Below are 26910 nucleotides of genomic sequence, written 5' to 3' on the forward strand. Positions count from 1 at the left end.
TCCTAACCACCTACCTAGTTCAAATTCTCTTAGAGCATGCCCCAGGATAGGGAAGGTACGTTAGCCACGTGATTAACTTTTCAGAAAGATACAATTCTAATTTTGCACGTTCACTTTGGTTGTTTTCACTATTGGTAAAGTATAATACTATTAACCATATTAATCCTCTGCATTAGATAGGTACTATAATTCCATTTAACACGAGAAAACAGGCGCAAAGATTAAGGAACTTGCCCCAAGTCACACAGCTATTAAGTAGGTAAGTGAGCCAAAATTCAACCTAGTTCCAAGACCCAGCCCCTTCACCCTACTTTGTTTGCTGTAGTTTTAGCCAGATTTTAAAGCATCCACAGCAAGTTAAATTCCCTTATTCCGCTCCCATTCCGTTTACCCAGAATCCTTAGGGTATGGTATTACAATTTTCTGCACAAGTTTGAGGCTGTAACTCATAGTCTTGGCCTGAGCCAGCAGATGATGACATTTTGTTTGGCAGACTAGCCCCTCTAATATAACTCTCCCCTTGCTTCGGGACCTGTTGCCCCTCAGCAGACCGGAAAAACAACAGCGCCTGGGACAAGCACCCGCGCGGGGAGAGGGGTCCGGGGGGGTCGCCAGGATCCCAGCCCGCCTCCCCCAGGCCCCTCCTCCTGGCCCAGAATGCACCCGGTTGAAAACAAAATCCCACGTGACTGGCTCTCCTCTCAGGCCATCATGGCGTCTCCCAGTGGGAAGGGACCCCGGGCGCCGGAGGCTCCTGGGTGCGGGCCCCGGCCGCTCGCCCGGGACCTGGTGGACTCTGTGGACGACGCGGAGGGGCTGTACGTGGCTGTGGAGCGCTGTCCGCTGTGCAACACTACCCGCCGGCGGCTGACCTGCGCCAAATGCGTTCAGAGCGGCGATTTCGTCTACTTCGACGGCCGCGACAGGGAGAGGTACGGCGGCCGCCACGGCCCTATTGTTTCTTCTGCTGTGTCTCCTCCAGCCAGGCGGCCAAAGGCTGGAACCTGGGGCTCCCCGTCCGGGCACGAGATCCCGGCGAGAGGAGGGAGAGAGAGGGAGTGTAGCTAACTGCTCTGCACCGGAGCTTTGCTACCGGAGGACAGCGTAGGGGCCAGATGAGGGAAGGTCGCCGTTTCCCCATCACCCACCCAAGAGGAGTTTGACCCCACGGTGCTCTTGGCCACTGGGGAAAAAAGGAGTAAGTGGTGACTCTCTGGAGAAGTTTTCCCCTGTAGCTGCCATTGACTTGGATTCCCAGCTCTTTGCTGTGTGTGCTCCCATTCAAAAGCTTGGCTTTCTATTTTTTAAAGCACATTTATACTCATTCTCTAGAGAAGAGAGTAGAAGAGAATCAAATAACTGCTTTAGAGGTATTTGGGCCTGGTAGTCTGTCACAGATGGACTTTGTTATCAGACATACTTACTCTAATGTGTGAATTGGGGCTTGCTGTTAACTCCCCGTTCCCCTCCCTGCCTCTAAAGATTATTTTGGATTCTTAGGAATTTGTGAAAGTGTTTTGGCCTTGTTTTAAAATTCAGATTGAGAGCTGCATGCTTTTAGCTAAGAGAATTGCTTTTAGGAACATGTTTTGGTTCCATTTGGAAATCTAAACAGAGAGCTACAAGTTCTTGGTTAAGAAAATTGAAAAATTAGCGTGATTAGCTGCAGGGTCTCCCACTCTCAACTTCTGTTTCAACAACTTAGTGTCAATGATAGTAAGATAGCTAGCATTCTGAGCACAAAAATTCAGGTATTAATTCATTAGCAGCAACCCAATAACTTATCCCCAACTTACTAGGAAGCTGCATAGTAAGTGCTTTGCCCTAGGTCACACAAATGAGTGTAGGAACAAGAATTAAAATTCAGACAGCTTGGACCTATGTACCCGCATTTAACCACTAGATACTATATCCTCTATATTTGGGAATGTTTTGAGTTCTTAGTATTTCTGTGATCGTGGATGGAGTTCTCTTTTGAGGAGATTTGAATGACAAACTCTTTTTTAGTTTGTTGCTGTGTCTCATTGGTGCTTTTGATGACTTTAGAAACTGCTTAATGTAGTAAGTGATAGCTTTAAAAATTAAACCAGTTATAAAAATACTGGATATGAGATGGAAATGTCTAACTGATGGATTTAATTGAGGATTTAGTTCTGGACCTTCTTGTCTGTCTACACGTTTTACTATATCTGTTCACATAATTTAAATATCATCTATGTGCTTAAGACTGCCAGACTTGCATCTGCAACCTAGACTTCTCTGAAGTCCAGAAAACAGCTGCCTAGCAACATCAATATTTAGATTTGTAATAGATATCTTCATTTTAATATGGCAAACTGAACTCATTTTCCATCATAAATCTCTTTTCCCATGCTCATCCCAACCCAGTAAATGTCAATCTCATTGTTCGTTTGGTTCAGGCCAAAAAACCTTTCAGTTCTCCTTGACTTCTCTCTTAACCCGACTCTATTTAGTCCCATCAACAAATCCCATCTACTCTTCACAACTTATCTTAAATCTGACCCTTACACCATCACCTGGTACGATCTACCAGAGACAGAAGGTTATTTCCTGTTATGTCTCTGTTTCCATGCTTGCTCCCCTTTTATGCAATTTCCATGTTGCAGCCAGTGTTATGCTACTCCTCCATTTCTGTTCAGATCTTCCAGTGGTTTTTCGCTTTACCCAAAGTAAAAACTGGAGTCTTTAACCAAAGTTCTATATTATCTGTTCCTCTGATTTAATCTCCTATTATTTTCTCTCTTAACTAATCTGCTGTGCCACTGTGGCCTTCTTGTCTGTCCTCAGACATACCAAGAACACTCCTTCCTCAGGACCTTTGCAGTGGTATTTAGACAGCCAGGAACTCTTTCTCTGTCAGAAATCCTCAGGGCTGCCTCCTTTTTTTTTTTTTTTTTTTTTTTTTTTGGTGCTTGCTCATACCTTAGAGAGTATCTTTCTGATCCTTCTATTAAAATGCTAACCTCTTGCCTATTTAACCAGCTTTATTATCTTTTCTTTTCTATAACACTTATCATCATCTGATGGTTGTGCATGTTAATTTGTCTAACTGCCCCCCACCCAGTGATATAAACTCTATGAGGGTAAGAGTTTTTCTCTTTTATACACTGTTGTATTCTCACATAGTAGAAGCTCAATAAAGATTTATGGAATGATTGAACTGACTCTGGCGCTCTTTCCCAAACTCAGTTTCTAGACCATTTCAGTATTATTCATCATGATCTATTTGTTACTAAAGCCAGAAACCTGGGAGTTATCCTAGACTTTTCTTTTTCTCTTACTTTCTGCATCCAAATAATCAGCAAGTCTAATTCATTTTGATGTCAAAATATGTCTTGAATCTATCTAACTTTTAGTTCAGACCACCATCTTTTCTCTCCTGACTACTTAGTGATCTCCCTTCTTTTACTCAGACAACTCTTCCCTACCTTGCCTCTGGTCTCCAAACACAATAGAAATGTAAATAAGCCACAATAGAAATGTAAATAAGATGTCACTATTTTGCTTAAACCTCTCATTGGCTCCCATTGCATTTAAAATAAAATCCAAGCTCCTTATTATGGCATATGAAGCCTCCTGTGATTTGGCTACTGTTTGCCTCTGTAACTTAGACTCTGAGGTTGAGTTTAAAATGTGGGCTTTGGACTCATGCTCCCTTGAATTGAGTCCAAGTTCCACCACTTGCTATGTGATTTCTTTCTTTTTTTTTTTTTTTGAGACAGGGTCTTGCTCTGTCACCCAGGCTGGAGTGCACTGGCCCAGTCATGGCATACTGCAGCCTCAAACTCCTGGGCTCAAGCAGTCCTCCCATCTTAACCTTTTGAGTAGGTGGGACTACAGGCATGCACCACCACACCTGGCTAATTTTTAAGTTTTTTGTAGAGACAAGGTCTCCCTGTGTTGTCCAGGTCGATCTCAAACTTGTAGGCTGAGCCATCCTCCTGTCTCAGCCTCCCAAAGTGTTAGGATTACAGATATGAGCCCGGCTGCTATGTGAGTTTGAGGAAGTTTTTTTGACGAGGGAGGGGGCAGGGTCTCACTCTGTCACCCAGGCAGTGCAGTGGCAAGATCACAGCTCACTGCAGCTTTGACTTCCCTGGGCTCAAGGGATTCTCCTGTCTCAACCTCCCTGGTGTCTGGGACTACAGGCGTGCATCAACACGCCTAACTAGTTTTTTTGTATTTTTTGTGGAGACAGGGTTTTGCCATGTTGCCCAGGCCGATCTTGGACTCCAGAGCTCAAGCCATCCGCCAGCCCCGGCCTCCCCATGTGCTGGGATTACAGGCATGAGCCACCATGCCTGGCCCTGAGCAAGTTTCTTAACTTCATGTTTATTTCATTTTGAAATTGGCAGGGTATCTAACTCCATAGGTTTCTGGTAGTGATTACCTAAGAGCATGCATTTAAAGTGTTTACCATTATGCCTAGAATGTATTAAGCACTCAAATAAGTTCATCCCTGTGCTCCCTCTTTTTCACTGCTCCACAGTTATAGCCTTCTCTCAAATCCTCAGTCACATGAAACTTCCACCAATGGGGCTTTTTCCTTGCCGTTTCTTCTGCCTGGAACACTTTTCCTCCTGTTTGATACCTTGTCTTTCACCATTCAACTTAAAGTCCACTTCTTCGGTGAGGCCTTTCCTGACCTCCCTCAGTAAGATAGGTTCCCACCTCCATCTTTTCCCCCATTCATTATTTGCTGTCAAAATACCCTATTTCTTTCATGGTACCACACATGATGTGTAATACTATTTATTTGAGGAAGATGGCCACATCCAGAATGTAGTTTCATGAAGGCATGAATTCTGGTCTTGTTCTTTCAAATCACCAGCCCAGCAGCAGCAGGTAGCAGAACTTAGGCGTGTTGTTGAAGGAATGTCAAAAGCAATACAACTTTTGAAACTCAACATAGGGGTAGGGCTCAGTGGCTCATGCCTGTAATCCCAGCACTTTGGGAAGTCAAGGCAGGCGGATCACTTGAGACCAGGAGAGCGAGAATAGCCTGGCCAACATGGTGAAACCCTATCTTTACTAAAAATACAAAAATTAGACCGAGTGCGATTGCTCATGTCTGTAATCCCAGCACTTTGGGAGGCCGAGGCGGGCAGATCATGAGGTCAAGAGATCGAGACCATCCTGGCCAACATGGTAAAACCTTGTCTCTACTAAAAATACAAAAATAAGCTGGGCGTGGTGGCACGTGTGCCTGTGGTCTCAGCTACTCAGGAGGCTGAGGCAGGAGAATCGCCTGAACCCAGGAGGTGGAGGTTGCAGTGAGCCAAAATCGTGCCACTGCACTCCAGCCTGGTGACAGAGTAAGACTCCATCTCAAAAAAACAAAAACAAAAACCAAAATTAGCTGGGTGTTGTGGTGCAGGCCTGTAATCCCAGCTACTCGGGAGGCTGAGGCCTGAGAAGCGCTTGAACCTGGGAGGCAGAGGCTGCAGTGAGCCGAGATCATGCCACTGTACTTCAGCCTGGGCGACAGAGCAAGACTCCATCTCAAAAAAAAAAGAAGAAGAAAGAAAATCCCCAAAATTCTTGGCTAAATGTGAGCATTAGATTTTCAGAAGAGAGATACGTTATAGTGGATTTCCTTTCCTGACCAAGCAGAAAAATATAAAGCAAATAACCAGAACCATTCAGAATTTAGAATAAAAAAGAAATTTTAGGGTTCAGGGATAACAGAACTGTCACAGTGGTCTGCTTAGGTCCGCTTCACCTAACTCTCCATCTTTCTCTTTTCCAAACTATGTGTTTTAAGAAGAATGGCTTGTTAGTTTTTCTTTGTTTCTAGAATTGTGCCCAATATCTAGTAGGGTGAAAGAATCTCTTGAGACCCAGGACCATTGTTCTAATAGCCAAATATTTTTTAATGAGCTCTCATTGTGCACTGTTATGTGCACAAAATGGTCTGGCAATACAGAGGAGAAAGACGGGTCTCTGCTCTCAAGGATTTTTACTGACTGTCAATAGGCCTTGAATTTTGTGGGCCACAGGTTGATTGTGAGATATTCTATCTTCATTATTTTTGAAAATTTTGTATTCTGTGATTACCTTTAGACTCTTTTTCCTTTTAACTTCATGAAAAGCCCCTCACTGTAGAAAACCACTTGTTAATAAAATATGGAACCTTACAGCACAGTTTTAAAACCCTCGTTTAACCTCTGATTTTCAGTAAATTAGCCAAACCGGCTGTGCGTACATGGATCTTGAATGTGATCATGCGTATCAAAGTTCTTGCAAAGGTAAATGTATTTTTTTAAGGTTCCATTAACAGACTAGCGGAGTATCTAGGTTTTAGTGGTTTGGCAGCTCAAGGAAAATTAAGTATTAAAGAAATAACTCGATCTCACATTAATTAGTTCCTTTGACTCTTAAGGAGGGAACCATGTGTCTTTATATACTTTTGGGGACAATATGAGTTTGGCAGACAGATTAGTTGAGAAATACCTAAACTTATTATTCTTTTGTTGTTGTTCAATGGGAAGACTTCCCTACAACTTTGGTGTCCTCACCCACATCATCCTTTCCTCGTCTCCCACCTTGCCCCCAGTCCTGAACAGTACCTCCTCTACTTTCTCATCTGCCTTTTCTCCCCCCACTCCCGCCCCCACGGGAGACCCAGCCTTCAGTGTAAACTGAAGGTGCGTTCCCTATCACCTGCCCTTTAAACTGTATGCTTCCTTAAGGGATGAAGAAGAGGAATGATATTAGGCAGTACCTCCAACACAATCTTCTTTGAATCTGTACTGCTGTGAAGGGGTGGCCTGCCCCTCCACACCTGTGGGTGTTTCTCGTTAGGTGGAACGAGAGACTTGAGAAAAGAAATAAGACACAGAGACAAAGTATAGAGAAAGAAAAGCGGGGGCCCAGGGGACCGGCGCTCAGCTTACAGAGGACCCACGCCGGCACCGGCCTCTGAGTTCCCTTAGTATTTATAGATAATTATCTTTACCATCTTAAAGATAAGGGAGTGGCAGGACAATAGGATCATTTTTAGGGAGGAAATTAGCAGTAAGACATAAGAACAAGGATCTGTGACATGAATAAGTTTAAAGGAAAATCCTGTGCCTTGAGATAAACCTTTTAGCAACATTGTTTCATCCTATCACATGGGGATAAACCTTGGACAATACCTAGCTTTTCTAGGAACAAAGTCACACCCTGCACGCCCAAAATCCATTAAACCTTGAGTTACCACAGCACATGTCTCTTGCAAGGACAAGGTTGGGGGTAGGGTCACAGATTAACAGCATCTCAAATACAGAACAAAATGGAGTCTCTTATGTCTACTTCTTTCTATATAGACACAGTAACAGGCTGATCTCTTTCTTTTCCCCACACTGCTGGACATATTAAAATTACAGGAACAGAACTGTATGGATTATGTATTTGTCTGACACCAGAAATAGCACTGCCACCCAGTAGACACCTGATAGGTTGAAGTAATCTTTCCACTCACAACAGGAAAGAAATTGGTTACCAGTTCTTGTTAGATGGGGGAATGGGGCTGAGAATTAATCTAAGGATACCTGGGGAAATGTACCTGCTGGTTTAGGAGCCCTTGATTTTCACATGTGGATTAAAAAGAAAGACAAATTGTATGAACATCTAGGTACTACTTTATAATTATGTTTTCAGGAATGATGTCACATTATCTTCACTGACAAGTTTTTTTTTTTTTGAGACGGAGTCTCGCTCTGTTGCTCAGGCTGGAGTGCAGTGGCCGGATCTCAGCTCACTGCAAGCTCCGCCTCCCGGGTTCACGCCATTCTCCTGCCTCAGCCTCCCGAGTAGCTGGGACTACAGGCGCCCGCCACCTCGCCCGGCTAGTTTTTGTATTTTTTTAGTAGAGACGGGGTTTCACCGTGTTAGCCGGATGGTCTCGATCTCCTGACCTCGTGATCTGCCCGTCTCGGCCTCCCAAAGTGCTGGGATTACAGGCTTGAGCCACTGTGCCCGGCCCTCACTGACAAGTTTTAGAATATATGATTATACTTTTGCCAGGAAACAGAAATGCATGCCCTAAACAAATTGAGAAATGGGATAAAGGATGAAGAAGAAATTTAAATATTACTGCAGATTTCAAGGGGAAGGCACAACCAATATCCAAAAAATATCCTTTAGATACTTCTGTTCTGCCTCCAGTATATTTTGTCAGCCACTGTGGCTCATATAAATCTATTGTCTTGAGAATTCAATTCTGTATACTGAACTCAGCAGAACAAAAGCTCTACAGGTAGACAGGAGTTCACCAGCCTTACAACTATTTCACTGTGTCCTTCAGAGGGTCTCAGTTCCTGTCCCATGGAGTTTGTTTATGGTGTTTCCACCAGAAAATGGGGATCTGCTAGGAAAATATAACTTGTTTTCAGCCAGTATCACTGGCTACTCTTACGATTATACCTTCTAGAACTTATAAAAGGTTTTTGCATTTACTATCTCAATTCTTCTCTACCCTCACCCCATGAGTTATTAATGTATTTAAAGCAGAAAAAACTGGGTCTCAGGATTGTTGTGACTGACTTACTCCCGGGTTCTGCTAATTCTTAAGTTCATATTTGGATCTGAACTATATTTTTATACTGTGTGCATGTGTGTGTGTAACAGTATCAGAAAAGAAAAACATTCCATTTTGTTATACAGATTGTGCTATATCTTGGAAGGTCGTATGTGCTCTAGTGAACCAAGGGCTGGGATTAACCCTGGAGAGGCAGCACCCCTCACGTGTACACCCTGCCACTGTGTGAAGATTCCTGAAATGCCCAGTTTCTCTCACCTCTAGATATTTTCAAGGCCTGTCATAATGCAAAAGAGTTTTCATAATCTCAAGTCTCTTTTGAACACCAAAAGACAGACTTTATGGAAAATAAAATGTGATTATGTAAAAATAATCCTGAGATTTGCCACCTCCTGTTGCTAGGGAAGGTACTGAATTGATGTGATGATGGAAATTGAGTGCTTACTTGCGCATGGCAGAGCAGTGATGGCACATCTCAGAGGGTTGTGTAAGGATTCAGAGAGAGCATGTGTTTTCTTTTAGAAACTGCCAGAAAGGAGCAGGGCACTTTAGGGATCAGGGTTGTAGTTAAGATGTCATTGTGAGGTTTCAGTGAGTGTTTTTTAAGTAAAGTTGAACTACTTTCAGCCAGAGCCAAGTGAAAGTCTCCAGCCCTAGTTTAATCCTTTAAAATATTTTTCAGATGAATTTGTAGTCATGTCTTAAAATGGAAAACTTAGCTCCCTTAATAATCAGAGTCCATTTGGGATAGATATTTGTGAAATCCTCTTGAGCTGACCTACCTCAAGTAATTGATGTAATCCAGGCTCCCAGAAGGTCAGTTCCTTGGGTCTTCTACTTGGTAAAGAATAACTCGCAGTGACCATTTCCAGCCCATCAAATTTAAAAACCATTTTTATTTTGGATATTTTCTTCAAACAAGATGTAGTTGAATTTGAGTATTTTGAATTTTAAGTTTACATTTTAAATCAAAATGCATGTTTTTAAAGAGAGCTAAATATTGTAAATATGACATTTGAAATTTTGAAATGTTTAGCTCAAACATTGTAGAAATAGGAAAATTCTCTCACAATCCCACCACATAAAGGTGCCTCTATTATGGATGAGGCACAGTCCTGAATATTCTGTGCATATTCTCTGCCAGAGTGGGATCACGCAACACAACTATTTTGCTGAGTTTTTTTTGTTTTGTTTTTTTGGGGTTTTTTGGTCATTTAACATACCTAAACATCTTTTCATGCCAGTACACAATATTATTCCTTTTACAGCTGTAAATTTTTATCTTTTTAAAACCCAAAGTTAGAATCATTCAGTCACTTCATGAAAAAAAAGATCATATATGACTATCCCTTTTATTTTTCTGTTTATTTACTATTTTACAAACAAAAATGAACTTTTCTATTTTTGTTTCTAAAGGATGCCTCAGTTTAGAGTAAGTTGAATGAGGGAACTGTAGTATACATTTTCTCTGTGTGCAGAAGAAGCGAGTGTAGTTAGGACTGCCTTATCCTGGTTTCGTAATCCCTCAGTCTCTTCTATAGAACTGTATTCTATAGTTGAGTTTAATGCATGGTAAGATTAAGTGCAGAATCACTCATTGCAGTGAAGAAGTGGAAAGCTGGCATATGTGTGTGCTAAACATCTGTACCCACTGCTTTCACATTTATCTTATTCCTTTACCAAGGAGTATGTAAGCATTATTCCCATTTTACAAATGAGGAAACTAAACAACACTTTGTTTCTATTTTATTTTATTTTATTTTTTGAGACACGGGTTCTAACTCTGCCACCCAGGCCAAAGTATAGTGTAGGATCATAGCTCACTGCAGCCTCTAATTCATGGCTCAAAGGATCCTCCTACCTCAGCCTCCAGAGAAGTTAGGTCTACAGCCATGTACCACCATACCCAGCTATTTTTTAATATATATGTATTTTTTTTATATAGAGATGGAGTCTTACTATGTTGCCAGGCTGGTCTTGAACTCCTTGACTCACATAATCTTCCTGCCTCACACTCCTAAAGTGTTGAGATTACAGGTGTGAGCCACCACACCTGGCCTGTTTCTAATTTCCGTAAATGATTTTTAACCGTTATTCCTGACAGTGGAATATATTTATGCTATGCTTTCTCATATCCTAAATATTCTAACATAAGGTTAAAAAATCGTGATAAGGACCCGGTTTTTAAATCTTATTTGCCTATGAAAATCATACTCTTGTATGATTAAAGAATAAAAGCATACTCATATCTTTGCCTATAAAAATATTTTAATGTCTTTTGTGGCAATATACTATCATTTAGTCTTTCTCCCATTGAACACTAGTTTCCATTTCCTTGCAGTTAGGCCTGATTTTGTCATTGGTGCCTTCAAACATGAATCTTTCGTCATCTCTGTTATTTTCTTAGGATAGATTCTTTGAAATGCAATAACCGAACCAAAGGGTTGGATATTTTTTTTAGGCCTTCAATTGCTTATTTGAAATCTATTTTTTGCCTTTCTTAAAATACATTAGTAGTGTTTCTGACTTTTCATTGCCATAACCTTAGTAAGTAAATGTGTAACCCTGGGATGAGGGAAAGGACTGGACAGACAGGTAGAGGGGTGAGAGTTACTTTATGAAAGGTGCTGAGCTTGGGACATAGTAAGTGCTCAGTAAATTGTGGGCGTTATAGTGAGGCTAGTTATTCCTAGCACAGTATTAATAGTCTGCATCCCTAATAGAGTGCATGCCCTGGTGTTGTTTTTCTGGTAATAAAGGGCAGACTTATGTGAATAGTCTGACCTGTGGTTAGGTCCACTCAGTTGCCCATAATTGTAGTCGGGGTACAGAGTGGAAGTGAGACTCGCATTCATAACCACTACCGCATTAGTAGCATACTCCCATCATTGTTTTCCCACTTGGCATGTTGAAATGCTTTGGTGCGTTTACATAGAATTTTCTCTGCCTCCATGCCCTTCCTTCCCTTAACAGGATCAACTCTGGCTCACCCTCAGGTCTCAGCTTGGACAGGCAGTGCTCCCGGGTGGCTCCCTCTGAAGCCCCAGCTGGGTTGTGTGCGTTCTGTGGTGCCACTGGGGCTGTGTATGAGCAGCCTTCTCCTTGTTCCCATCAGTCTGTATCACAGAGGAATTGCTGGAAAGTCAGTTTAAGGGAGTACCTTTTTTTAACAGAAAAAAATTATAAGTCATAAAAGTATGGAAGAATTTATGAAACAACAAAGTTTATTTGAGAGAATACTTTTTTAGGGGGGAACAACCCAAGTCATTTAAGTGTGGAATAATTTAGTAAATAACATAGAAGACTTTTTTAACTGGGAGAGAAAATACAGGAAATAGTGTTGTAAGAGCCAGGCATGGAACAGATTCACCGGCAGATTTCTTTCAGAAAACAGCACAAAAACTAGTGCCATTAAACAACAGAAAAATGATGTGTGCCTACATAAAAGTTCAGAAAATTCTGTAGAGCAAAAACATAAGTAACAAGAGAATAGAAAAAATATTTTGTGTGAAAGAAAAATGGCCAATTTCCCTGCTAAATAATCCTCCAAGGAAAAAAAAAAACCTATTAAAAAATTGGGTGAAGGACATCGGGAAATAACAAGAAAAATCAGTAGCCAATAAAATATGAAAAGTTGTTCAAACTTTCTAATAATGAAATAAATGCAAATAAACGAATTACGAACCATCTCTCAGAGGGAGGGATGGGAAGCCAATCAGATTAGCAAAGAATAAAAAGAAATGTCCAATGTCTGGGGAGAGTGTGAGAAAACAGGTTCTGTTGGTGGGGTTGTAAATTGTATGAAGTGTTTTGGAGGAAATTTTGAGGATTACCCACAATTTTGCTTGTAAATATCTTTGACTAAGCAGTTTATTTTGTTTTATTTATTTATTTATTTAGGGACAGTTTCACTCTGTCACACAGGTTGGAGTGCAATGGTGTGATCTCGGCTCACTGCAACCTCCGCCTCCCGGGTTCAAGCAATTCTCCTGGCGCAGCCTCCCAAGCAGCTGGGATTACAGGCACCTGCCACCACACCCGGCTCATGTTTTGTATTTTTAGTAGAGACAGAGTTTCACCATGTTGGCCAGGCCGGTCTCAAACTCAGGTGATCCACTCACCTCGGCCTCCCAAAGTGCTGGGATTACAGGCATGAGCCACTGTGCCCAGCCCGGTTTATTTTATTTATAGGAATTTTTCAGAGAGAAACTTAAAAGCCTGTAAAGGTGCACTAGGCTATTCATTTGTATCGTTACTGATCATAGTGAAAATTTGGAAGGAAGACTAGTGTTCACCTGTAGAGGTTTATATAAATAAATTACATGGCATCCATCCAGCGAAATGCTGTGCACCTGTTAGTGAATTAGATCAATATGTTCTGGCATGGTAAAAGAGACCAAGATATTTTATGTGACAGCTGCAATTTGGAAAACAATATGTGAAATATGGATCCCCCTACACACACTTTTAAAAACTATATATATAATATGTATCATTAAATTTGGTTTGACTATAGTGATACTCTTATTTTTCACCTCTTGGAAGCTGTATTGAGAAAGCACAGACTTGTGGAATGAATTTTTTCTCCTTCTGTGAGTGGTGGGATGGAGACTGCAGAGCCTGGATGAGTGACCGAGTGAGCAGTTGCAGCCCTGACCCACCCATGTGGCCTGGTAGCATCTGCTCTTTAGCTTTGCTGATACCACCTATTTTTGATTTCTTTCATGAAGGAGGACATGACTCATGAAGTATTAGGTTGGTGCAAAAGTAATTGCTGTCTTTGCTGTTCCTTTCAATATTTGATGCACTAGTACTTATCTTTTGTTCGTTATTCCTGCTGCCATCTGTATATTTGTTTGTAAGAGTTTGTTTCTTTTGTGTTTTTAACAAAGTCTGAGAAAATCAACCAGCTCATACTAAGCTGGACACAGTTGTCTGTCTTCCCAATTTGTTTTACAGCAAAGTGGCATTTTTACAACAGACCTCAAAGGAGAACTTTTATGGCCTCTAAAGTCAAGATTTTATTTTCCCGTGTCAGTCCTTTGCATGGTTTGAGATTGCTAACTTGTGAGTTTGTTATTTTCTACATTATCAGAACATAAATCACCATGTTGTCTCAGTGATGTAAAAGTAAATACCATATTAGTCTCTCATTTTTGATACAAGGAAATGGAAGCATATAACAAGTGATAGGTCCAAGAATTCAAGTCAACTGCAGGAGAATTTATAATTAGACTTCTTAGTATTCTGGAGGATGCCTTGTTCTGTGTTGCAGGTACATAGTAAATGCCTGATAGACTGATTGATGAATCTGTGGGTTCATCCACATTCCACATTGGTTTCTGAGTTTTCTAATACTGTTTCACGCCGTTGCCACCTTACTGGACACTGCAGTGCTATCCAGTAGAACTTTCTGCAATGATGGGAATGTTCTTGTTATGCACGCCATCCAGTAAATCATATGTAGCTGTTGAAACGTGGATGGTAGTACAACTGAGAAACTGAACTTTTAATATAATTGTAATTAATTTAAATGTAAATAGTCATATTATAAGTATATAGTTCTGTCACATATAATATTGCCTATTTGCTTTTTCTGTTTAATGAATATTGTGCATTTTCAGTGATTATTAAATTTGTTAGAGTCATGATTAGACCATTATATTTCTTCCTCTTAGATATCTTGGGGTAGGTTTCAAACATGGGGTTACGGAAGTAGTATTTTAGAAAGACATCTTTGTCCAGATTATTTTTAGGTCTGTTATGGCCTATTGAATTGTTTTCCTTTATGCTGGGAGATAGCCAAAAGCCTATTCTTGAACACCACATCATGTTACTGCAGCATGAGTCATTATCCCTGTTCCCTTGAAAATGGTCAGTGGGTCACGTTCACTCCATAGTCAGTTGTATGATGTTAGTCATACAATTTTTTTTTTTTTTTTTGTCCATGCCCTTATTAAGCAGCAAGCCACATTTTAGGCACTCAGTAGCCATATGTGGCTGGTGGCTACCACATTGAACAGCACAGATCTAGCAGACATTTATAGAACACTGCCCAACAGCTGTAGAATACACATTATTTCAAGTACACATTGGAACTTTCTCCACGGCATACCATATGTAAAGCCATAAGATGGTCTCAAGTCACAAGATTGAAATCACACAATGTATTTTGTAGCTATATCAAAATGAATTAAATTAGAAACAGTAACAGTAAGCTACCTAGAAAAGCCTGTATATCTGAAAATTAAACAATATACTTCTAAATAACGGATGGGTCAAAAGGGTTCTTATGGAAGATTAAAAGTTTCAAACTAAATGATAATGAAAATACACAATATCAAAATCTTAGGATATAGCTAGAACAGTGCATAGAAGGAAATTTAAAACTTCATGTGATTATATTTAAAAGGAATAGAAGTTTAAAATTGACCTGAGTTATCACCTTAAACTGCAAAATTAAAAAAAAAAAAAAAAAAAAAGACCCCCAAGTAAGTTAGCAAGAAGAAAATAAGGATAGAAAACTGGCAAATAGAAAATAGCAACTGCGGCCGGGCACAGTGGCTCTCGCCTATAAGCCCAGCACTTTGGGAGGCCGAGGCAGGCAGATCACCAGGTCAGGAGATTGAAACCATCCTGGCTAACACAGTGAAATCCCATCTCTATTAAAAATACAAAAACAAAATTAGCCAGACTTGGTGGCGGGCGCCTGTAGTCCCAGCTGCTCGGGAGGCTGAGGCGGGAGAATGGCGTGAACCCAGGAGGCGGAGCTTGCAGTGAGCCGAGATTACACCACTGCACCCCAGCCTGGGCGACAGAGTGAGAAAAAAAAGAAAAAAGAAAATAAGCCGGGCGCGGTGGCTCAAGCCTGTAATCCCAGCACTTTGGGAGGCCGAGACGGGCGGATCACGAGGTCAGGAGATCGAGACCATCCTGGCTAACACGGTGAAACCCCGTCTCTACTAAAAAATATAAAAAACTAGCCGGGCGAGGTGGCGGGCGCCTGTGGTCCCAGCTACTCGGGAGGCTGAGGCAGGAGAATGGCATAAACCCGGGAGGCGGAGCTTGCAGTGAGCTGAGATCCGGCCACTGCACTCCAGCCTGGGCGACAGAGCCAGACTCAGTCTCGAAAAAAGAAAAAAAAAAAAAAAAAAAAAAAAAAAAAAAAAAAAAAAAAAAAAGAAAATAATAACTGCAATGTGATACCCCTTCTTTTTGATAACTTTTACTAAGTAATTTGTTAGCCTGTAGTAACTAGCAATAAAATTAGTGGAAAAAGTGTACGTACAATTTTTTAAAATTTATTGTAAGGAATCAATTTATAGGAGAGAGCAAGATTGAGTGTAGATTAGTAATTAAAATTTGTTTTCTAGTGAAAGCATTCTATTTCCTTGAATTCAAATTCACTTTAGTGTTCTGATGTTCCTGTTTTGACAAATAATTTAACCTGAGGGGAAGATATCTATAGACATTTTATAAACACAGGAAAGAATTTTAAAGTTGAGGATTTGAGCTTAGTTTTAAAAGAACCAAATGGTTAGCAGTGGTGTGCACCCCATTGAAAAGATGTGTATTTACTGTCAGGACAATGACATTTTCACATGACTCTGCAGAATGATTGGTTCTTGGGAATTTGCATAGTCTCATTGAAATGAAAAAAATGAACATTTAAATAAGACATTGAATTTTTTCTTACAGGTTTATTGACAAGAAGGAAAGGTTAAGCCGACTTAAGAGCAAGCAAGAAGAATTTCAAAAAGAGTGAGTGTTTTGTTTTGCCTTTTAATTTGTGGAGGTGATCTAGTCACCATTTGGTTTAATTCATTGCTGTGGTATGCAGATATATGGATTGCTGACTTACTGAATCTAGGATACAACCTCTTTTTTTTTTTTTTTTTTTGAGACGGAGTCTTGCTCTGTCACCCAGGCTGGAGTGCAGTGGCTGGATCTCGACTCACTGCAAGCTCCGCCTCCTGGGTTCATGCCATTCTCCTGCCTCAGCCTCCCGAGTAGCTGGGACTACAGGCGCCCGCCACCTCGCCCGGCTAGTTTTTTTGTATTTTTTTAGTAGAGACGGAGTTTCACCGTGTTAGCCAGGATGATCTCGATCGCCTGACCTCGTGATCCGCCCGTCTCGGCCTCCCAAAGTGCTGGGATTACAGGCTTGAGCCACCGCGCCCGGCCACAACCTCTTAAAGTGTAGGAAAGGAGTACATCTGGGAGAGGTAAAGTGGGAGAAGCTACCAAGTTTCTAGAAAATACTGGCCTCAGACCCCGTACGTGGTACAAAGTAGATACTCAATGAATCAAATCCCTGGCACTGGTAATTGATGTGTGAGTCCAGGACAGTTGGCATGATTAGTAGACTTAAATTAGTGCTGGTGGCTCCCATGGGGCATTACTGCTTCCATTTACCTTTCTTCTTTTGTCCATATCAGTATATTACAGCATATGGTCTGCACATTATCTATATCAGAATTCATTAGCTGAGATAATGGTTAAAAATTCAGATTCTTGGAATCCTATCCTCAGAGATTCTGATTCAGTAGATATGGGGTGAGGCCTAGGAATCTGACGTTTGTTTTTTTTTGGGGGGGGTGGGGCTGGGGAATCTGAGTTATTAACAGGTACACCTGATGAATATCTCACCCCCTAGGATTGAGAATTGTCCTATAGAACCTTCTGGTATAGAACCTGCTCCCTAGATGCACCCCAGATGTTTGCATCTCTGTGCCTTCATTCAGTTTCTCTCTACCTCAGTGTTTTTCCTCTTCTCTGAGCGCACCTTGCCCAACTCAAGGTTCTTAAAGGGTCGTCTCTTTTGTGGCACCTCCCCAAACCATGCCAACATGGATGTCTCACACCCCCGATGAAAACAGTTAATGCTCAGGCCAGTGATTCCCAAAGTGTGACCCAAGCTTCTCTAGAGTCTGCAGTGGTCTGATAAACACATTCATGAGCAGTTTAAATCTAACAGGATATTCTGTATTAGAGAAACCTGCTTGAATTTATTTAACTCTGTAATTTCCCTAACTTCCTCAAACACAAAAAGTTTATTTTTCCCATAGAACATTTTATTCCATAGAACCAATATTTGGAGATACTGGCATGTATCATTTCGTTGGGAACTATTAGATCATTAATTCTCTTGTAACTATTACTGTGAATTATGACGGATGGCAGTTACTGATGATGACTGAGGACAAAGGCTAAGACTGTTAGGCAGATTTATTGTGGACGTTTGTAGAAAGGCTCTTAGCAGTGTTCAGAACTACGAAAGGAAGGAGATGAAAAAAATTGCAGAGAACAGGGAATTTGGAAAACACTTTAAATGCTAAGTCCCATTTTAACATTTCTAGCCATTTCTGAGAACTTAATTTTAAAAGTGTTTGATTTTACATTTTTGAACTTAGAATTTTATTATTTTCAGGAACTTATTTTCTGTCTCTTTTCCTTACAGAGTGTTAAAAGCTATGGAAGGAAAATGGATAACAGATCAGTTGGTAAGTTGTAATACATGTTCTTTTTCTTGGGGCTACATGTTTTTAAATTGGTAGAGCTTATAAAATCTTTTTTTTTTTTTTTTTTTTTTTGAGTCGGAGTCTCGCTCTGTCGCCCAGGCTGGAGTGCAGTGGCCGGATCTCAGCTCACTGCAAGCTCCGCCTCCCGGGTTTACGCCATTCTCCTGCCTCAGCCTCCCGAGTAGCTGGGACTACAGGCGCCCGCCACCTCGCCCGGCTAGTTTTTTTGTATTTTTAGTAGAGACGGGGTTTCACCATGTTAGCCAGGATGGTCTCGATCTCCTGACCTTGTGATCCGCCCGTCTCGGCCTCCTAAAGTGCTGGGATTACAGGCTTGAGCCAATAAAATCATTTTTAATTATAATTTTTTAAAAATCAAATTTGGCAGTCCTCTACTTAATCCACTTGTAGCGTGGCCTTCTCAAATATTTTGTCTAGTTACCAAAAATGGGGTATCGGCAATTAATTATGGAGCCATCATAAAGGATAATTTTGAAATCTGGGGTGTCGACATAGAAAAACAAAAACAGCGGGCTATTATCCTTTTTGCAAAAATTATTTATCATACACACTCCAAATGGATTAATGATTAAATGTGTCAAAGAAAATATGGGTGGGTATTTACATAATCTTAGAGTGGGGAGAACCTTTATAAACCATAGAGGACGGCCGGGCGCGGTGGCTCAAGCCTGTAATCCCAGCACTTTGGGAGGCCGAGGCGGGTGGATCACGAGGTCAGGAGATCGAGACTATCCTGGCTAACATGGTGAAACCCCGTCTCTACTAAAAATACAAAAAACTAGCCGGGCGTGGTGGCGGGCGCCTGTAGTCTCAGCTACTTGGGAGGCTGAGGCGGGAGAATGGCGTGAACCCGGGAGGCGGAGCTTGCAGTGAGCCGAGATCACGCCACTGCACTCCAGCCTGGGAGACACAGCGAGACTCCGTCTCAAAAAAAAAAAAAAAAAAAAAAAAACCATAGAGGAAAGCATTTTGACAGATTACATAACAGTTTAAAACTTCTGGGCAGGTGCAAGGGCTCATGCCTGTAATCCCAGCTACTTGGGAGGCTGAGGCAGGAGAATCACTTGAACCTGGGAGGCAGAGGCTGCAGTGAGCCAAGATTGCCTCACAGCACTCCGGACTGGGCAACAAAGTGAGACTTCCTCAAAAAAAAAAAAAAAAAAAAAATTTTAACAATTAAAGAGTTTGGGGAAGGCGTGGCAGCAGCCAGGCAGCCCAGCTTTGCTAAGGCTCTAGAGGCGCTGTGCCTCGCAGGCACTCGGCACCTGCCTTCCCTGCAGCCAGCATGCCCAAGAGGAAGGTCAGTTCCACTGAAGGGGCCACAAAGGAAGAGCCCAAGAGGAGATCTGCACAGTTATCAGCTGAACTCGCTCCTGCAGAAGTGGAAATGAAGCTGAGAAAGCCGCAGGAAAGGATAAATCTTCAGACAAAAAAGTGCAAACAAAAGGGAAAAGGGGAGCAAAGGGGGAAAAGTCAGAAGTGGCTAACCAAGAAACTGAAGATTTACCTGCAGAAAACGAGAAACTAAAACTGAGGAGAGCCCCTTTTAAGTGTCGGTGCTTTTTTTTAAAAGGTGGAATCATTCTCTGATTGTTTACTTTTTGGTACAACCAGAAGATAGTGTGGGATATTGAGTTATGGGAGGCTTTGACTGTCTTGGGGGTCAGCTTAACATTCCATAGTTGGGGGGTTAGTTTTTATATCCTGTAATGCCAAGCATACTAAATGGCACTATGGAGTCACAGTCCTGCATTTAATGTATTGAACATCTGTTCCCATGTTGTTTTTTAGTAGAACTGTTTCCTAAAGAAAACCGCTCCTTGATGATGGCTCTCCCTGTCAGAATTTCGTGCACTCTGTGAGCTCTTTGGTCGTGGTAGTCCTGTTTTCCTAATAACTTTGATACTGTGCTATGAAAGATTAAAAATTTGAATATGTAGTGTACATGCTATTTGGTTGTGAATTGGTGGGACATACGTAACAGCTTATCAACGTGTGAAGATACTGGTACTTGATGACCTCATAAGGAAAATTTGCTTCCAGATTTTAAGCTGGAAAGTCACTGGAATAACTTTAAAAAAGAATTAAAATACATGGCTTTTAGATTTTTGGTACGTATATTAAGAATTGGGTACAAATTGCAATGTCTGTGTACTGATCTTCGGCACAACCAATGAAATCTCAATTACAAAAGAAAAAAAGGGCCAGGCGCGGTGGCTCACTCCTGTAACCCCAGCACTTTGGGAGGTGGAGGCAGGCAGATCACGAGGTCAGGAGTTCGAGACCAGCCTGACCAATATAGTGAAACCCCGTCTCTACTAAAAATACAAAAATTAGCCGGGCATGGTGGCAGGCGCCTGTAAGCCCAGATGCTCGGGAGGCTGAGGCAGGAGAATCGCTTGAACCTGAGAGGCAGGTTGTAGTGAGGCGAGATGGTGCCACAGCACTCCGGCCTGGGTGACAGAGTGAGACTCTCAAAAAAAAGAGGAAATACTCATGAATAGAGATTTATGGGTAAAAAAAGCTGATTATAGCATAATGGTGAAGCTAAATATATAAATAAATGTTCATCAATCTGGATGAGATAAAAAATTATACTGAGCTGGGCGTGGTGGCTCACGCCTATAATCCCAGCACTTTGGGAGGCTGAGGCAGGCGGATCACGAGGCCAGGAGTTCGAGACCAGCCTGACCAACATGGTGAAACGCTGTTTCTACTAAAAATACAAAAATTAGCCGGGCATGGTGGCGCACGCTTGTAATCCCAGCTACTCAGGAGGCCGTGGCAGGAGGATCACTTGGACCTGGGAGGCGGAGGTCACAGTGAGCCGAGATTGTGCCACTGTACTCCAGCCTGGGCGACAGAGCAAGACATTTCAAAAAAAAAAATGATACTGTGTAGTTGGTAAAAAGAATGTGGTCAGTCTACATGCTGTGGAATGATGTCCAAGTTGTAAGTTATATTTATTAATGAAAAAAAAAGTAAACTAGGATGAAGTATGAGTCCATTTATGTGAGTATGTATTTTAAATATAAATAGACTCATAAAATCTGGGCTGGGTGTTGTGGCGCATGCCTGTAATCCCAACACTTTGGGAGGCCGAGATGGACTGCTCGAGCCCAGGAATTCAAAACCACCCTTGGAAACATGGCAAAACCCCACATCTACAAAAACAAACAAACAAACAAACAAAAACCAAAAATTAGCCAGGCATGGAGTCCCAGCTACTCAGGAAGTTGAGGTGGGAGAATCACTTGAGCCAGGGAGGTCAAGACTGAAGTGAGCTGTAATCATGCCACTGTCCTCTATCCTGGGCAACAGAGTGAGACCCCGACTCAAAAAAAAAAAAAAAAAAAAACCCTGAAAAGATACACATTAAACTTTAATTTTAAAGATTACCCCTGAGAAATGGGAAGGAGTCAGGCTAACAGTCACATTTTCTGTTTTTCTTCTGTAATGTGTAATTTTTTTTCACAACAGTAAACGTTATTCATACATTTCATTATACTTAAAATTTGTGATAGAAGTGAATTTTGCTTATTTTAACTCTGAATGTTTTAGTAAACAAAATATGTTCTGTGGAAGATTTTTCTGAGTTCTGTCATGTTTCTAGTTTTTCTATCTAAGACCTCAATATTCATTTCTAAAGACTCTTACTACCTTTTAAAATTGAGCATTGGTCATATCTGATATATTTCTGAACCCCTCAGTCCCTGTGGATCTGTTTTTGAATGTCTGACTCTATTCTAGAGGTTAGAGTTTCGCTCACCACAACATCCCTGTAATCTGTTCTGTATCTCTTACCGTCAGACTACTTAGATAAGTGTAACACCATAAACATTTGAGCATTGTTTTAAGCTTTTAATTTTCCACGTTTACAGAGGCATTAGAGAATATTCATTCTTTTTAACTAACTAGTAGATCCCCTCTTAACTAACTAGTAGATCCCCTCTTTTTTTTTTTTTTTTTTTTTTTTTTTGAGATAGAGTCTTGCTCTGTCACCCAGGCTGGAGTGCCGTGGCACAATCTCGGCTCACTGCAACCTCTGCCTCCAGGGCTCAAGCGATTCTCCCACCTCAGCCTCCCTAGTAGCTGGTACTATAGGTGCATGTCACCACACCTGGCTAATTTTTTTTATTTTTGGTAGAGATAGGGTTTCACCATGTTGCTCAGGCTGGCCTCAAACTCCTGAGCTCAAGTGATGTGCCTGCCTCAGCTTCCCAAAGTCTAGGATGACAGGTGTGAGTCACTGCACCGGGCCATAGATCCTATTTTTATTGATCCTTTGTTCACTTTAAGGCGGGGTCCCCAACCCCCAGGCAACAAGCTACTGGTTTGTGGCCTGTTAGGAACCAGGCCACAGAGCAGGAGGTGAGTAGGGCGAGTGAGCATTACCGCCTGAGCTCCACCTCCTGTCGGATCAGTGGTGGCATTAGTTTCCCATAGGAATGCAAACTCCATTATGAACTGCATATGGGAGGGATCTAGCTTGTGCACTCCTTATGAGAATCTAAAGCCTGATGATCTGAGGTGGGACAGTTTCATCCCTGTAAACCATCCCCCACCCTGTCTGTGGAAAAATTGTCTTCCACAATTGTCCCTGGTGCCAGAAAGGTTGGGGACTGCTGCTTTAGGGGATGCTGAAGCTAACTTCTGGTAATATAAAGAGGCAATTTCATGTTTCATGTAATTTTCTGAGGCTTTTTAAGGAAATCTTACTTGAGTTATGCACTGAAAAAATAATGTTTTTTTGCCATTTTTATTAACTTGCAAGTACTGTTTGCTTATTGGGTGAGATGACTCGGTTATGTTAACCGTCTCCTCAGTAACTAGAACTAGAGGTTTGGAGCCGTGTGTCAGTAGGACCCTATGTGATGATGCTTGACTTCTGTATCTGCACTGTTTGGTCCAGTAGCCACTAGCCATGTGTGATGTCAGACATTTGACATGAGGGCAGTGTGAGTAAGGAACTGAATTTTTGATTTTTGATTTAAATTGAGTTTTAAGTAACCACATGTGGCTAGTAGCTGTATAGTAGAGCGGGTTTAGACAATGTCCTTCAACTTTTTTCTCTTTGCTTACTGATACATACAAAAGAGCTATGTGAATTTTTTTCGTGTAATTTCCCTTTCCTTTTTTTTTTTTTTTTTTTTTTTTTTTTTTTTGACGGAGTCTCACTCTTGCCAGGCTGGAGTACAATGGCGCGATCTTGGCTCACTGCAACCTCCGCCTCCCTGGTTCAAGCGATTGTCCTGCCTCAGCCTCCCGAGTAGCTGGGATTACAGGCATGTGCCACCATGCCCAGCTAATTTTTGTATTTTTTTTAGTAGAGACAGGGTTTCACCATGTTGGCCAGGATGATCTTCATCTCCTGACCTCGTGATCTGCCCGCCTCGGCCTCCCAAAGTGTTGGGATTACAGGCATGAGCCACCACACCTGGCCTAATTTCTCTTTTCTCTTCATTGAACTAGAAAAACATTGTTCTGTTTTTCGTAATGTTCCATAGTTACAAAAGCTATAACAAACATAATTATATTGGTCTTTTTCTTCATTATGTTTTCTGACATATCTGAAAACAAGCAGTGATCCCAGGTAGATAATCATATTAATCATAGGAGACCAACGTTTGTGATATTTATTACATGCTTTTTTCAGAGATGGAAAATAATGTCCTGCAAGATGAGGATTGAACAGTTAAAACAAACAATATGTAAAGGAAACGAAGAAATGGAGAAAAGTAAGTATATCGCGTCCTTCCTTCCAGCCCTAGAAAGTGCCCATGTGGAATTTCATGGGATTAATAAACTAGAGGGACACAGAAAGAGAGGGAGGGGTGGGGCAGTGGCAACTTGGAGAATTTTGCTACTCGCCTTCATCTGTCCTTGTAAAACATTTGTATAAGGAATTTTTAAAAATTAAATACACAATTATAGAGGCCTTAAATAACCAGATTCTTTTCTCAATTAAAAAAGTTAGCCAGGCATGGTAGCTTCTGCCTGTAATCCCAGCACTTTGGGAGGCTGAAGTGGGTGGATCACCTGAGGTCAGGAGTTCGAGACCAGCCTGGCCAACATGGCAAAACCCTGTCTCTACCAAAAATACAAAACTTAGCCAGGCGTGGTGGCAGGCGCCTGTAATCCCAGTCACTTGGGAGGCTCAGGCAGGAGAATCGCTTGAACCCGGGAGGCAGAGGTTGTGGTAAGCCGAGATCGTGCCATTGCACTCCAGCCTGGGCAACAAGAGCGAAACTCAGTCTCAAAAAAAAAAAAAGTTAAGGAATATATGTTCCTATTTGCCTTGGCTACCAGGAAGCTCAGAGTCTAACTTGGTACTCACTTGTAATAATTATTGGCTCATGCCAGAAGCACAGAATGTTTTTTGTTGTTTTTGTTTTTTTTCCCTTAGTGAGTCTCCACATTGTAATCTGTATTAATTTTACCTCATATTTGTACACTTTATACTTTATCATAGGTCGCTGTCAAAATGAATTCTCTTAGAAATCCTACATCCTTAACCCATTTCCCACTTGCCCCAGGAATACTCTTGTTTCTAATCCTAATGTAACATCATATGCATTTCTGTTACATTAGGGTTAGAGACAAGTTCTGTTTAGAAGTAACTCCAAGAACAGGTTTTTTGTTTTTTTTTTTTTTTTTCGCTCTGTTACCCAGGCCGGAGTGCAGTGGCGCAATCTCAGCTCACTGCAAGCTCTGCCTCCCGGGCAAAAACAGTTTTTATATTTTATTTTCACATTGAAAATCAGATTTACTTCAGACTCAAAGAGCGTGTTTATGTAACATTAAATGAGCGCCAGCAGCAAGCTGCAGTCCATGAATTTCTGAAGATCACTGTTTAAAGTTTAGAATGAGTCACCATCAGACCTCGTGAATTCTGTTTCTTGTCTACTCATTGCTTCCAGAAGCAAGTCTTTTATAGTGACATGTAATGGTGTAAAGCCTCCGCTGAAAACATTTGTCCTAATAAAGTGCTCACGTGGAGTTTCACGGGATTACTAAACTAGACAATTAGGGCAGCTCAGTGAACAGTGCACAGAACTATATAGAACCTACTTTCCACCCAGTCTTGTATGCATTCTCCAAAGGCTCTGGTTCAGTAGCAACATAAAAACCCATTCCTTAACATTAGTTCACCCTCTCCTCATCTTCCCGTGATATTCAGGGCTTTGTCACCGGGCATCTGTGAACCTCCTGAAATTGCTGAATTTACTGAGCATGTGTGTTTCTCTGATGAGCAAGTTAAAAGCCCTGATCAGCTCTTTGTAACACATTCCTAACTCCCAAAAACAAAAACAACCACCACAAAGAATTAGACACAAAGATCTAAAGGAGTGGACCCTATAACAGTGGTTTCCATCCCAAGCAAATCATCAGTTACCTGGTGACCCTTTTAAAATCTAGAGAGAGAACCCTAGGATCTATCCTGGACTTAGGAAAATGATCACATGCTTGAATGTTATGGCAATGTCAGATCGCCATGTTGAAGAAAATAGCTTCCATGTGCTTACTCTGTATTTCTGTCCTCCTCTCCTCATGACCGGTAACAGTTTACAGATGGGCCCAGGTCTAGAAGCCACACTTTGAGTAGTACTACTCCACGTGGTTCTGATGACCTGCCAGGGTTGGGAACTGTTGCTCTTTTAGAATGTACATGTAGTCTCCTTCCCACCCTCTAGACCAGACTTACAAAATTTGCAAACAATTTTAAAGGTGTTAATGGATTCCAGAAACTATGCTTGGACTCATGCTTAAGAGCTTGTTGTTGAATTACGCCATGTATTCACGAAAGGGCACACATTATAAATTGTAGAGACTGATGAATTATTTCTCTAGAATCTTTTGACTTAAGATTTCATGATATATGGTATAATACAGATAGGGCATAGATAGGGAAGTTAGGTTATATGCAATTGCAGTGTTGAGTTGATCTGTGCTGTAGTCAGAGTTACTTATCTAAAGAAGCAAGAGTAGATTATACAGCACCAAACATTTTGATGTTTATGGGGAGATGGTGAGGAGAGAGGATGACTGGGTGCTGAGTCTGCACTGAGTGCAGATGGGGTGACTGATGATTTCCTGCCACCTGCGAGTGGTCATGATAATAAATTTGAAATGGATCCTCCCCCAAAATTCTGACCATGATCCTGTATGACTCAGGATCATGGCTGGATAGATTCATTTCAGCACTTGTAAAGAGCTCGGTAAAGATAATGAAAATGAGTTAGCACGTGATGGAACCAAGAGACTGAACCTTTAGGACATTCACATTGAGCAGGATGGCAAAGAGATGTTGTTGTTGTTGTTGTTTTGAGATGGAGTCTCGCTCTGTCGCCCAGGCTGGAGTGCAGTGGCACGATCTCGGCTCACTGCAATCTTCACCTCTCAGGTTCAAGCAATTCTCTTGCCTCAGCCTCCCAAGTAGCTGGGATTACAAGCACCCATCACCACACCTGGCTGATAGTTGTTTCAAAACTGTAAGAAATCGGCCAGGTGCAGTGGCTCACGCCTATAATCCCAACACTTTGGGAGGCCAACGCGGGCAGATCACATTGAGGTCAGGAGTTCGAGATCAGCCATGGTCAAACTCCATCTCTACTAAAAATACAGAAATCAGCTGGGTGTGGTGGCCTGTGCCTGTAATCCTAGCTACTCGGGATGCTGGGTCAGGAGAATCACTTGAACCCGGGAGGTGGAGGTTGCAGTAAGCCGAGATTGTGCCACTGCACTCTAGCCTGGGCAACAAGAGCGAAACTCCATCTCAAATAAAAAACTGTCAGAAATCTCATACATGCAACCAAATACCTA

At 41.6% G+C, this 26910-nt stretch overlaps 1 protein-coding gene across 1 annotated transcript in view; it reads left to right on the forward strand.

The window, feature by feature from the left end:
* The first annotated feature begins 696 nt into the window (after window positions 1-696).
* LOC105473586 (autophagy related 14) overlaps window positions 697-26910 on the forward strand; it is a 47801-nt gene continuing 21587 nt past the window's right edge. Inside the window, exons 1-4 of the mRNA XM_071100136.1 lie at window positions 697-932; window positions 16244-16306; window positions 18006-18048; window positions 23744-23825. Coding sequence (XP_070956237.1) covers window positions 712-932; window positions 16244-16306; window positions 18006-18048; window positions 23744-23825 — 409 coding nt within the window. The 5' untranslated portion in view covers window positions 697-711. The remainder of the gene's footprint in view (window positions 933-16243; window positions 16307-18005; window positions 18049-23743; window positions 23826-26910) is intronic.

The sequence above is a fragment of the Macaca nemestrina genome, chromosome 7 (genome assembly GCF_043159975.1).
Source record: "Macaca nemestrina isolate mMacNem1 chromosome 7, mMacNem.hap1, whole genome shotgun sequence".
Lineage (NCBI taxonomy): Eukaryota > Metazoa > Chordata > Mammalia > Primates > Cercopithecidae > Macaca > Macaca nemestrina.